Genomic DNA, 13,878 nt, shown 5'->3' with positions numbered 1-13,878 from the left:
GTTTTTCTTTAGCTGAAACAATGTTTTTTCTAAAGGCTTTCTTTGCAGACGTTTGGATTTAAATGCTGATAAAGTTCCTTGTTGATTTTCTGCGAGTTTGGTCATTTGGGTTTTTGTTGCTATTTCTCTTCATTGCTAATAATGTAACACTAAATGTATGTTTTTTTGAGCCCCATTCTGCCTCCAGAACAGTTGTTTGACACATGTAAAATGAGAGAGTAACTGAAGCAAATGAGGAAATAAAAAACCTGATTTTTGGTAATGTTGGTTCAAGACAATCACTCCATGAGTATGAATTTAGTCAAAAGCTTTAAGGGAGAATCATTAATATTCTGTTAAACATAGAAATCTTTAGATCAATGAGCTACCATTAATTAAGTTCTTTGAGCTTAAAATTTACACTTAACATGTTACACATTTGTGGTAACATTTCAAAGGCATATTGATATCATAGGATCATTAGGGTTGGAAAAGACCTCTAGGATGATCAAGTACAACTGTAAATTCAACATGACATGTCCACATCACAAAGTACCATGTCTTCATGTATTTTGAACACGTCCAGGTACGGTGAGTCTGCCACTTCCCGGGGCAGCCTGTTCCAAAGCCTGACCACTCTTTCAGTAAAGAAATGTTTCCTAATACAGAGATATTGTCTCCCCTGGCACAAATTGAAGCAATTTCCTCTTATCCTGGTGCCAGTTACTTGGGAGAGGAGACTAACCCCCCCCGACTAGAACCTCCTTTCAGGTAGTTGTAGAGAGCAATATCCTTGCTGGATACAAAGAAATAGACCTGATACTTAAGTTCAGTCGGGTTTTTTTTGGTTTGTTCTAGAGGTAAGCCCTTTTGATGCCTATGCCAATCTAGGCCATGGCCTCATTAGGCTCTGCTAGCCTGTGTAAAGTTGTGGTGCTAGTTTTTGGATTGGAATCTTCTAGAATGGAGTAATATAGCAGGTAGCTGTGTCTGACTTTCCTCTGAACGCTTGCATACTAACAGCAGTTCTGTTACACTCACCAGGAAGGCTGACACACAGATTGAACTGCATAATGTTTGTCTGCCTGAGAAGTGTTTTGAAATCCATTAGTGTGATAGACACTCTACATCTTGGAATCTCCTATCAATGATCTCCTGTCAGCTGATGCAAAGGAATCTTTAAGAATTGTCAGGAACAAAATAACTGTGATGAACAATAATAGAAGCCTGAAACATACTCCTTGTAAGAAAGACTTGAGTGACCAACAGATGGGAAACCATCTACATTTCAGTTTTTTATTTGGTATTTTTTTAATAACAGTGCTTATTGTAAATTCTGAAAACATTACCCTTATCAGTCTAGTAACTGAAAAAAAGAAAAAGATTTCTTTCTTCTGTGAAATGGTAATAACATTTTTTTTCTTTCTTTCGTGTCTAGGGGTCCAGTTGCTTGCCCTTCTCGTTCCCACTCTGATCTCCTATTTACTGAATGAAAATGCCTTTGCCTCTGCATCAACAGCCTCTAAGGATCTTCACGAATTTGCACTTCAGAATCTAATGCACATTGGTCCACTTTACCCACATGCTTTCAAGACAGTAATGGGAGCTGCTCCTGAATTAAAAACACGTCTAGAAACTGCAGTCCGAGCAAGTCAGGCCAGCAAAGCAAAAGCAGCTGCTAGGCAACCACCACCCACAGTACATTCCACCCCAACAATTAAACTGAAAACTAGCTTTTTTTGAATTACTTTTTAGTATTTTTTGGACCTTACGTATTCAGAAGCATTACATTAACCCCAATGTGTTACTCCATGTATGTCTGTAATACTGTGGAATTTGTATGTGCAATGCTGTCAAATAGAGCTCTGTGTAATTACTTGAGATCCATGCATTACAAGGGAAGTGGTGTCGGTGGTATTTATATAGATTTTTAGGAAATGTAATGTGATCATATTTATGAATTTGTGTTATAAATTATCCACTAAACCCCCCCTGTTCTCTGACTAAATAGTTTTATTTATTTTTAAAAGCTACCCCAAACCTTTGAGTGGTTTTTAAAATCTGGTGATTGTTACCCTACCCTTGTACCAACACGCAAACACAGTGGGGACAGAGGGAAGAAGGGAAACTGTTATGAAGTACGTACCATGTACCATGGGTAACTTGAAATGCATACTTTTTCCTTTTGAACTATATGTAGGGAAGGGGGTTGTCGGACTTTGAAGATCATTTTGGCTTGCATGAAAAAGAAATCCAAATAACTGAAGAATTTCAGCCTTTCTCAAGATGAACGATCAAGCATGCTTTCTCAATGAGTTGTCTTCATTTATGTGGTGTATATTTCTTTCCAATCCATTTCCATGCTTGAAAGTTAATAAAGGATGCAAAGAATCTCATCCCTAATCTGTTCTAAGATAAATGTGAAAGAATGCATTGGAAATTGAGTTTATAAAGAGAACTGCCTGCTATCTGCATTTTTGTAGGTGTAGATTTTAGCCCTCATGAGGTGCTGTTTGTCAGCAGTATTCCTATTCTGCCAGACACTGTTTGAATATGATGATTCCACTCTTTGTTCAGACTTCTGGGTATTTAACTTTCCTGCAAGAGTTTAGTCTCAGTGGAGATCATGTCTGTAGCTCCTGGTAAGTTTGCAGAGCCAAGTGACTTGAGCACTTTGCACCTGTACTTACTAAGGGAGCAGAACACAAGTGAGAGCTAAGCTCCTCGTTTTCCCTTCCCCTACGAAGCTTTTCTTTTTTGAAAAGCATATAGCTCCCCTCACATCTCACTGAGTCTGACCTGCAGATTTTGGAGTGTGGAGGTCAATTGCTGGTCTACCCTTAGAGCAGAGAGACAGTGACTTCCAATGTCTATCCGCTGCCACACCTCACCCTTCCTATCGGTAGAAGTGCAGAACCATGTATTTTCTTGTGTATACAAGACTGACTTAACATGAATTTTTAGATGTTGCTGTTGAATTTATGGGCTTCTATAGGGATCTTTCTATACATTTTGCTTTATAGAGAGAAACCAAATAATGAAGCCATGGCTACGTTTGTTGAGTTTCATCTCTGATGTTTTTTGGATACTCTGTAAAAGCTGCATATTTCATACTTCAACCTAAATATAACAAAGAGGTAGTAAATGGAACTGAATATGAGTAACAGCTAGTAGATATGGTTGTATATCATTATTTTTGCATAGTCATTTGCCTCCTAGTCTCTTCCCACAAGACCTTATTACCTATGCACAAGACAGTGCTCTTTTGCCCTGTTGTATTTGGCAAGTGCAAAATATTTAACAAAAAATCACAAAAGCTTTTATTTCACAGTGATTAATGAAGTACTAAAGTGAGGACACAAGTGGTGCAAACCAACCTTTCAAATGTTGGCGTTTTTTCATAAAGGTGGCAACTTAAAAGTCTTGTTCCATTGTCCTAAAGGGTTAAAGATACATGCAGAAGTAAAAACAATATGCCATACACAAGGAGGAAAGTAATTTCACTACTTTTTTAATCTTTTTATTTGCAGTGAGAATTAAATTCATTAAAATATATCACTTTCTAATACATGTTCCCAGCAGTACAAAGCTCTGTTGCTTGGAAGTTCTGAAGCTGTTTAACAGCTGAGAGAATGTATTAAGGAAACTTTCAGTGCAAAATTACACACTGAAAAATTGCAAGTATAACTAAGAAAAATAACTTAATACCCGGTTTTATATTCCCTCCTTCCCCAGGTGATCTAGTGACTTAACTGATGATTGCTGGAAACTTTTTTTCTATGATCAGGTTTTATTTACCTTAATTTTTCCTCAGCACTTTTATGTTTTGGTTGGAGTGTAGTTTTTCAGGATGTCTGGAAATTCAGAAAAGGTGAGGTGGGGAGGGGAATGTACCAATCCGTGTAAGAAGCCAGTACAAACTGAAAAATGCAGAATGGAAAATAGTACTAGACAGATGTAGAGGGATAGAGAAGGAAGACGTTTTTCTTTGTATGCTCTGTGACAACATGCACAACTTTCATTTGTATGTCCTTCCCCAGTTTATTGCTTGCTTGCTCCTGATACTAAGCTATAATGGTGTGGTTTTATGTAGTATTTCAGCATCAAATTTAGTTTGACTTAAAAAAATAGCAACTTGGAATGGCTGTAGTGATTATTATATTTTTAATCTTTGTCAGTGGCCTTTTTAATGTGCTTTTTCATTAAACCAACTTTTGCTTCATTTCCCTTTCATGTCGTTCCTCTCTTTGCCATTTCCTTCCTTTTTGGGTGAGCCTTTTTGTTCTACCCTGGTGTCCAGCTGAGGTCCGCAGAGCATGCTCCCTCTTCTGTGCTTTCACTTCTGTGGCCCTTTCCTCTCTGGTGATCTCTATAAGCTTCCTTAATTGTCTTTCCCTCTCCAAAAGCACAAAGAGGTTGTCCACCCACCCGAGCTCCAGTCTCCAAGGGTAGAGTTACAAAGTGGGTGAGAACAGATTCGCACAGAAGGAAACAGGAAGTGCTGCTTGAGTAAGCAGGGCGCTGCTGCTGGTGTGCCTGGGCGTGGTGAGGGGGTGGCAGGGCCTATGCTCAGCGCATGCAGCAGTATCTGTAGCAACGCACCATCATTCACCCTGCTCACACTTAACCCTGCTGTAAAGCCTGTTGGTAGGGATGTATTTGTCTTCAGCAATACATACGTCAGTATGGAATGCAGGCCTAGCTGTCCTCTTATCTTTGGGAGAGGTAGGAGGGAGTAGTGCTGCTGGCAACTTGTGCTTCAGCATGAGGCTTTGGTGTCAAGTCTCAAAGTATGTTTTCCCTTTCCTTGCAGAAGAGAGGATGGCAAATCCTGCAAAAGTTATTCTGCTCTCCTTCTCAACATTTCTGGAGATTTTCAAGAAACCCTCGTAACGGACTTTTTTGTTTTAGTTGCTCAGAACAGGGCCAAAACACAAAAGTTGGGGGTGAAAGGGCAGGGCTTGGCCAAAGTTTATGGAACTGCCACAAGACACTTGCCCTTCTTCTCTCCCCATGCTGGGCTGCGAGTGTGCCAAGGCTGTTTAAATCCCTCCTCTGAGGTGGAGATTATGGTTAATCAGTGCTCTCGAGGCTGCCCTGCCCTCTCAGCCGTAGCTTTGCTCCCCTTGGTCTCTCTCACGCCCACCTTGCTTACTGGGCCCATGGGTGTGTTGCCGGTCTCTGCCCCAGGATAGCTGGTCAAAGCGCTGAGGCTCAACTGGCTGTAATGTCCATCCTCGAAATACGGGCAGCGCGCTGCACAAAAAGGCAGCTGGGTAAATTCCGGCCGTCCCTCGGCGGGGCGTCCTGCTACCCAGCGGGACTACATTTCCCAGAATGCCGCGAGAGGGGCTGGGGTGAATCCCTCTCTAGAGTTGTCCCTACTGGGCCGCCGTAACAGCCGGCGGGGGCGGCTGTCAGGCGGTGACGGCGGGCGGGACGCGCCCAGGTTGTTGCTGCTGCTGCTGCCGGGACGCGGCTGGGCGCGGGCGGCGGCTCGCGGAGGAGGGGACGGCGGCGGGGAACGCAGTAGACGCAGCCCGGCCATGGACGAACAAGCAGGGCCCGGCGTTTTCTTCAGCAACAACAATAATAATAATGCCCTGCTTTTGCCGCCGCCGGCAGGCGGGCCGGGGCTGGAGCCGGGCGAAGCGGCAGCAGCAGCGGCCGCCGCAGCGGCAGCAGGAGGAGGCGGCGGCGGGGGGGTCTCAGCCTCCGGACCCCCTCCTCCAGTATCGGCGTCTCGGGCTCAATATAGCGTGCCAGGCATCCTGCATTTCCTGCAGCACGAGTGGGGCCGCTTCGAGGCGGAGCGCGCCGAGTGGGAGGCGGAGCGGGCGGAGCTGCAGGTAACACCGGCGATCTCTTTACCCACCCCCCCACAACTCCCCCGCTGTTTTGGCGGCCGCGCCTTAAGGCTACGCAGGGTCGGGGAACGGCTGCCCAAGCCTCTGCCTCGGTTTTGGTCTTGTCCGTACCCTCGTGAGGGAGCGGACGCCCGGCTCCGCCGCGGGCCATTTCCCTCCCTCTCAGAGGGCGGCCGCCCCCCCGGACGCTGCCCGGTGGAGGGGCGTGATATGGCGGCCGGCCCGGAGGAGAGCAGTGTCTGCCCGCTGAGAGGCTTTCGCCCCATCTCCGGAGTTTTCCGGGTGCCCCCTCTAGGGCCAGCCGCCTAAACTTGCCCCCGGTTTCATAACCCAGTGTTAAGAATTGGTTCTGGTGAGCTGCATACTCAGCTTGTGCCGCTGGCACATAGCCTCGCTGTACCTCGGCCGCCCCCCGGCCGGGCCTGGGACCGGCTGCAACTCTTCGGTATTACAGGGACACGTTATGTAGTGTTTTCAGTTGAAAAGCGATGGGGATGGTACTCTCATTAATGCATTAAAGGACCGATAGGGATCTTGTGGTTGAAGAACTTGTGAACTGCTGACCTAAAGCCAGGTACTTCAGTGATGGGCACATTACATTAACTCCTTAATGCAGTCTTAGTAATTTTTCCTCTTTGGCTTCGTTTACAAGAAAATCTCTGGTTTATACCTTAACACTGTCCACATTACTACTAGCCCACTGTTTGGTTCTCGTTTGACCGTGTTTGAGACTGAAAAGTCTCTGCTTAGACTCCATTCTTTGTCTCGTTTCCTGTCCCTTTTTTGTCTTTTCTTTTTATCAAGAGAGTCTTGAGCCTGTCTAGCAATGCAAACTGCTTCTGTTTGTGGTGGACTTTTTTTTTTTTTGGTCGTTGTGGTTTGTTCCCCCCCCCAGTTAGTAGAGATGTCATCTTTTTAATGGTACTTTCTGTGGTAACATCAACCAGCCACTCTGAGAAGAGCAGCTGCTGTGATATTCTTTGCTGAGAGTTCCCTATGTAGGAATTTAAGTGGTCCTGAGGACAGGAGAGTAATTTTTCAGCCTCAACGATTCCCTGATAAATCTGTTAATAAATGAATTGTGTTTCTGTCGCTACATCCAGTAAATACTATGTGGAAAATACCTGGCTTAGTTATGCATAAGAAGAATATCTGTTGGAGTCTCTTAAATATCTTGACCTTTTTTTCATAGCTGTTACAGATCTCAAAAATTGCTTTTGAGAAAAAAGTCTGGTTTATGGACCTAAGAAATTTTGATAGTGTGTTGTTTGATAGCAATACCACTTTGAATATTTATTGTGCCCTTCAACAGAGGCTAGTATGCCACTCTTCCTTCCCTACCTGACCCAAATATCCCTCAAAAGCTTGGTGTTATAGATCAGACCGGAAAGAAGCAAAGCATTTAAACTATTTGCAGAAGTCTTGCATTGTCAGTGGCAGAACTGAGAATATAACCTCTCTGCATCTTGTTTGCTTGAATGCCTTTGGCTCTCGCTAAAACGTCTCAATAAAGTTATAATTAGCTGTGGCTTGCATTGCCATGAGCTGCAACAGCATTTATCTGCCGTGGAGTCATGTTCAGAAAGGTGCAAAATTCTTGGCTGTCTCTATAAGCATCAGACATTACGTCTGCTGTGACCATTTGCAGTTGAATGTTCTTTGATCCATGTGAAAGGTTTGTGTTAGGGGTGCAACAACTACAGCATGGCTTTTAGAAATTGTACATGTATGTCTGAGGATGAGCAGCGTTAATTAAAAACTGGTTCTGTGCTCCTTCTGAAGCCTTTTGTTAGCCTATATCTGGAAACATTTAACCGAGTAATGGAAGTATGAGGTTGGGCAGTTTCACTCCCTTGGGATAAAAATGCAGAGCTCCTGACTGTACTTTGCTAGTCTTCAATAGAATGTAAATTTCACTGTTAGGTTATCCACCCTCCTGGGAGCCTGTGTGGCAGAGGACCTATTTTGTATGGGGGACTTAGTATCCATGATTTTTTTGCTGCAGTTCATCTTATTTCTTTAGGGTAGACTTTTTTAAAAAAAACCCTCTAATTTCTTACCTGCCATGATATTTAAACACCTCAGATACTGTATACTATAATATTACCATGCTTGGCATCTGCTTGGTAGTTGTTGGTTAGTTAAGTTATCCCCTCTCTCCAAAAATCACCTTGAATGTCAGTCCCACTGTGATTTCCTATCTTCCTTTTCTTCCCCTCTGGGCTTCTTTGTATTTTCTTTTTCTTTTCCTTGTACTTAATTGCATGGAATTGAATGTGATATTTAGGTAGAGTACCTTTCTGTTGCAACATGTGATGCTTGTTTGGGGACACACCTGCAAGTTTATACCACATACACGAATTGGCAGGCCAGGTCTCTGTTCTTAGTTACTGGTCTAGTACCACCTTCCAGTGTATTTTTTCTTATCAGGTGTCTATATTTTTCTTTTCATGGCAAATACTCGTGCATTCTCTGATTATCACACTACTTCTCTTGAAGATATTGTTGCCTCTATTATCTAATCTTCAATATTTGTATGTATGCAAGTATCACTGTAAGCTATGTATTTCAAATAAGAATGAAAACAGATTCATGGGGGGGTTCCCCTAGATGTTTGTCTGCTGATCACACATTTCACTTTTTAATGCATGCTTTCTGATTATGGTGCTTTGACATCTGCATTTTGAAATAATGCCCTGTGAATTCACTGGAATAAATACTAACATCATTAGTTTTATTATCACAAACCATGTTTTATAGAATGATCACATATTTTCATTTTCTTTTGAGAAATGAGTAACTTTTTTTCTTTTCTTAAGTTCTTCTAATAGCTGCTTTGGAGAGAGTTGACATGAAAGGCTTCCCTATTCTGCAAAAGCTTTCTTTTTCATTTTGCTTTTTTTTTTTTTTTTTTTTTTTTGACTGTGCTTCCAAGGCACTTCAGAGTTGTCATTATGCTTTGGACAAGATCATCTAAAAATAGTGAAGAGTTTGATCAAATGCATGTGCAGGACAATGAAATCTGTGTCTTTGCTGGAGGCAGCCGGAGTTTAAACTGTCTCCCATATTGGTGCTTTGACTTGCTTCTTCTGACTGGTTGGGGGTGATTCTCTGTTGCCGATGTTATTTCCCTTTTAATTAACCGTCTGCCACCCCTGGGGAGGGAGCAATGGGGACTCTAACCCCGCGGCTGGGACCCCCGCAGAGCCGAGTGCTGCCGATGCATGTCCTTGTCCCAGCAAGCAACAAAGCTGTTGAGCTCTGCTGCTTCTGGGCTGGATGAGCTTGGAACGCTTGTGTGTGTGTATAAATGTCCCTTGTTTTGACTAAAAACGTTGTCTTTGCAATCAATGCATATGCTGCGATTGAAACTTCTGACAAATGTTTTTCTGGCAAAAGTTCTGATTTGCAGACTCTGACATTTCTCCACATTTTACAAACGCTCTAAATTCCAGCTGAGGAATTTTCTAGCTCTTGTCCTCTGCACTACTGAAATTTTCGTTTGTGCTGATAACTGTTTCTGTATAATAGACTGCTTTGGAGTAGTGGGAACCGATAGGGTTACATAAAACTTCTATTTCTTGGGTAATCTTTCCTTTGAAAAGATTTACAAAGAAATTGTGGTGAATGGGTAGATAGAACGTGCTTGTCTTTCCACAACTTTGTTAAAAATATTCTTTAAGATAGTGCTAAAAAAAAAACCCCACCCACCCAAATGACAGGAAGAGTTAATGAAATGAGATAAAATGTGTTTAAATGCTGGCAAACAACTGTAATAGAAGGAATGTGATGGAAGTAACAGATAAGCACTTGAGGTTGGTTATGGAAGTCAGATTTAATAATGTTGGCTTTCTGGGCTGGGGTCAGGAATGGTGACCTTCCCTCTCACTGCTGCTTTTCTGAGGCAGGAGGCAGGCAGTGAAACCAGGCATGCTATGTGGTAAGATTGTGTCCTTGGAGATAGGCAAGTTAAAGTAAGGAGGAGAAGGGGCAAATCAGACAGATGGCTGTGGCTATTTATAGTGTGGTTTAGGACATTTGTTACTTGATTCAGAAATAGTTGATATTTACAGTTTGGCTTTTAGATAATGTTTCTCTTATTGGATTAAGTTTCTAGTTAAAAGCCATTCTGATAACTGAATAATCTGAAAATATTGTTCTGAGAAAAAACTAATGGACAGTGAGTTTATGAAATCAGTTGTTACTGGAAAACCGCTAAGGATTTTGTTTTAGCAAATAAAATACAATTTTAAGCAGTTTTGTGTAAGATTTTCAATTATGATGATGTGAGTCAAATCTCTGAGGTTCTCCATGAAGGATGAATTGGCTGAAGTGCCGTAGCTGTGGAACTCCTCAATAAAATATTTTTTTCTCATAAGGCACATGTTAGAAAGAAAACAGTAATTAATGTTAAATCACTCTCCACCCTAGAAGGACAATATTTTCAGCTTTATTCTTTAAATGCATCAGATAAATAAAAATAAAGGCAGAAGAAAATCTGTCATGGTTACAATACTGAGGTGTGTTTATTTGGAGAGGATGATGCCAAATGATTCTGGGGACTACCAGATATCCTTTCTTTTGCTAAGTTTTCTTTAGCAAACTTCCTAGTTGCCAAATTAATTTGAAGCAAAGAGGAGCTTCAATACTCTTGCTGTTTGCTTGTACGCTGGTTTGACAGCTAATCCCAGTACACTCATTGATAAGATATCATAGCTTGATTTGTTTAAGACAGGTGGAAAAATGAGAGTAAATGTTCAGTGAAGAAGGAACTGCGTTATAGAAGTTTGTAACTTTTTTTAGAGAAGTAGAATGTGAATACAAACTGATGAGACTTGTTCTTTGCAGGTCTGTACCTGTGATGGTGTGTTGTTTTTTGTTTTTTGGGGGTTTTTTTGGTAGTAATTTGATTTTTTTTAAAATATTTTTTATAATTGTGTAAATGATCTGAGCATTTCCCAGCGTCAGTTGTTCCCATTCTTCTCAAATCTGTTACATCTGTAATTTAGTTTAAACTGTAATGAAAACGTATTTCTTAAATGGGCCTAACTCCTTCAGCAGTGTTGCTGTAAATATTGACATGGCACGAACAGACAGTTTTGCAATGTTACATTGTCTCCTAGTAGTCTTCAAAGCTTACAAACACTTTTCACAGAAAGCTGATTTGCTACGGAATTGTTGACTTAAGCAAAAATGGAGTTGATGATCTCTGAGGTCTTTTCCAACCTTATTGATTCTATGATTCTATGCTAGGTGTAAAACTTTGGATTTTGATGTCAAGTTACCATGTGATGATATATCCTGTCTTTGCTAGTGTGCATTTATAATTTGGATCAGAATCTGTCCAACTGTTATTGTAGCCCTCCATTTCTTGTTAAAAGTCTTGGAGTCTGTCAGTTTTATTGCATCAGGGTTATGTAACTTTGCACAGTTTGAGCAAGTTGGAAATGTAACTCAGCCTTTTTTGATGTTTCAGTGTACACCGAAACTTCATTTACCAATTCTAAAACAGGCTGTGTAAAATTCCCCAAGGAAGATCCACATGCATCTCCAGAGAATTTTTGTTCATCTTAATTTAATGCTAAAAGAAGTAAGGCTGTACAAATGCCAGGCCTCAACTAAAACTGATATCCATTTTTTAGAGAGAATAGGTATAGGTCAGCAATGTACTCTCATATTTGGCTTCACAAGGCTGCCAGGCCTTGTCAAGTCCTCCTTTCTAAGGTCCTTAGCTAAAAAGTGACAAGAAATGACTTAGTTATAGATGAAGGGTTGTTATGTGTTTGAGTTTTAAACGGTGAGAAATTCTCTGATACTTGAAATGGGTTATCTGAATAACTTTGGAGTGCTCAGGATCCATGCTTTGCGGACAGCAACAGTGAAAATACTCTTTAAGATGTGAAATAAAAGGTTCAGTTTGTTACAGTGACCCATTCTGTATGCATCTGTATATGGGTTTATCTGGAAGATGTTCTTTTCCTATTTGAAAAGAGCCTACTGTATGCTAACTAATATTGAATATGTTGAAAATAACCCAGTAACAAAGAAGTTCAATTTAAGATTGTGGTGTGGAAAGACTGTGTTTTTTCCTGCTCTTAGCCAGGAATATTTCCCTTCAGGGCAGTCACATAAGACAAGATTGCAAAAACATTGGAACAGAAATGGCATGCACAATATTCATATCCAAACGTGGAAACAGGAGGTGAGAACAAAATCGGTTATTTCTGTATCTCTTTCAGTTGATGTCCTAGTCAGTTCAGGGTGGTGCTGCATGCCTGAATATAAGGAGTAACTGCTTCTGCCTGTAGGAGAGAGAAACAGGAGTGTGCTGGTTGCATTTGGAAGTGCTTCTGTGGTTAGGTCTGGTTCCTTGCTCTGTTTGTTACCAAAGCCAAATCTAAAGACCACCCCCAGATTTGTTCTCCCTTGTCTTGCTAAGTGAGTCATTCAGGCTGTGAACTTCATTGTCTCAGCTGAAATGTGGGCTGTGAGTCTATTTATCAGTCCTGGTGCTGACTGTTGTTGATGCATTTCTGCCTTTCTTGTACAGCAAATGGAAAGGAATTATATTTGAGCATTGCAGTTTGGACCCCAGCTTATAATATCTTATTATTTTGTGACATCATCGTAGTGTTGCTTATATAGATGTTTAAAACTTGCTTTCTTTTTGTTGTTACGTTGCGCTGCATGGAGCATGCTCCTGCAACTAAAAAAACCCCAAAATTTAATACTGACCACTTAAGTGTATACTATAAGAATGACTGTAGGAATGAAGAATGCTGAAGAACGGTTAAATTATCTGAATATAGATTGTTTGGCTAACTTGGCAAGTATTTTGATGTTTGCAGTTGTTAGAACAGTGAAAGGCAGCACTGAAGAGTGGATAAAAGACTGGCTATCTGAGGAGACATCTGCCTGGTAAAACACTTCAAACTGCAGCAAGAAAAGTCTTCCTGTTGGTTGAGATGCTTAAATTAGTATTCAGAGTATTGCTAAGAACAAATAGCTAAATAATTGTTGACTCTGGATAGTCTGTTAGGAGTTTTGAATTCAGTGATAAGAGATTGTTTTTAAACGAAATTAGGAATGTAAGTAAATGGCTTTTTTAACTTGTTGGTTTGTGTTGTTTTTTTTTAACCCCAAGTTAAATCTCTGATCTATTTTGGATGTTTGGTTTTGCTTTGGTTGATTTTTTTTTCAGGGCTCATCTCTGATGCTAGTTTCAGAACATCTCTCAGAAGTACAGCAAAAATAATTTGCCAGTAGCAAATTGTGCTGCTGCTTAGTTCCATGAGGCACTGTCATTCAGAATGAGCATGCAGGTGATAAATGGGATGATGATCTTCTGTGCAGTTTGAAGCTATATAAGCCGCAGTGCCTGCCACTGGTTTTCAGCCTGTGGCTCCACTTCAGCTTTGTGTTATCTTAAATGGCTACAGGCACTTAGAAAAGCTTCCAAGCCTCTCTGGCACAGAATGCCAGTAGATTTGTGTAGAAATGTTAATGGTGCCTGAAAATTTGTTTGCCAGTTGTACTAATCATTGATATTTTCCTTTCCCTCCTTTACTGTACTTGCTTTTTATCTCTTCTCCTCTTACCCCCTAGGCATACCTACACATATTTACAATTACAGTCAAACATGTAATGCTTCAGTGAACCAACTCTAATCTAAAATACTGAGCATCCCAGTAGCCTGCAGAATCCTGGCAGATCTTGATAGACCACTGAGAACAGCTGTTCAAAGCTGATTCATCTGTATATGTATTTAGTTATTTTAGCTATCTGCATGGTTTTTTGCAATACTTTTCTTGCAGTCAGTATTTTCCCTCATTCATTCTCTTTTTCTTAACCTGTGAAGATATTGTTGTATTACGGAAGCAGTATATACAGAATAGTGTGTCTTGGTAGCTCTTTGCCAAATGATGCCTGTTGGCCTTGAAGTGCCCATAAATTTGGAGTGAGATTTATTTTAAATATACAAGATAAATATTGTAAATATTGTAAAAGAATGGAAAGTTTTTTTTTTATAGTT

General features: G+C 41.0%; 2 protein-coding genes across 4 annotated transcripts in view; both read left to right on the top strand.

Annotated features, from left to right (window-relative positions):
- Nucleotides 1-2,259, top strand: part of HEATR5B (HEAT repeat containing 5B) — a 61,413-nt gene extending 59,154 nt beyond the window's left edge. The window contains exon 35 of the mRNA XM_009911711.2: nt 1,418-2,259. Coding sequence (XP_009910013.1) covers nt 1,418-1,722 — 305 coding nt within the window. The 3' untranslated portion in view covers nt 1,723-2,259. The remainder of the gene's footprint in view (nt 1-1,417) is intronic.
- A 3,163-nt stretch (nt 2,260-5,422) lies between these two features.
- The window catches only part of STRN (striatin), a 71,164-nt gene continuing 62,708 nt past the window's right edge, over nt 5,423-13,878 (top strand). For 2 of the 3 annotated variants that reach the window (XM_054162352.1, XM_054162351.1), the window contains exon 1: nt 5,432-5,828. In XM_054162352.1, coding sequence (XP_054018327.1) covers nt 5,526-5,828 — 303 coding nt within the window. In that variant the 5' untranslated portion in view covers nt 5,432-5,525. Of the gene's footprint in view, nt 5,829-13,878 lie in introns of all 3 variants that reach the window. The other variant, XM_054162353.1, reaches the window with a different exon arrangement.

This window comes from Dryobates pubescens, chromosome 6 (genome assembly GCF_014839835.1).
Source record: "Dryobates pubescens isolate bDryPub1 chromosome 6, bDryPub1.pri, whole genome shotgun sequence".
NCBI lineage: Eukaryota > Metazoa > Chordata > Aves > Piciformes > Picidae > Dryobates > Dryobates pubescens.
This window is presented reverse-complemented; position numbering and strand designations above follow the sequence as displayed.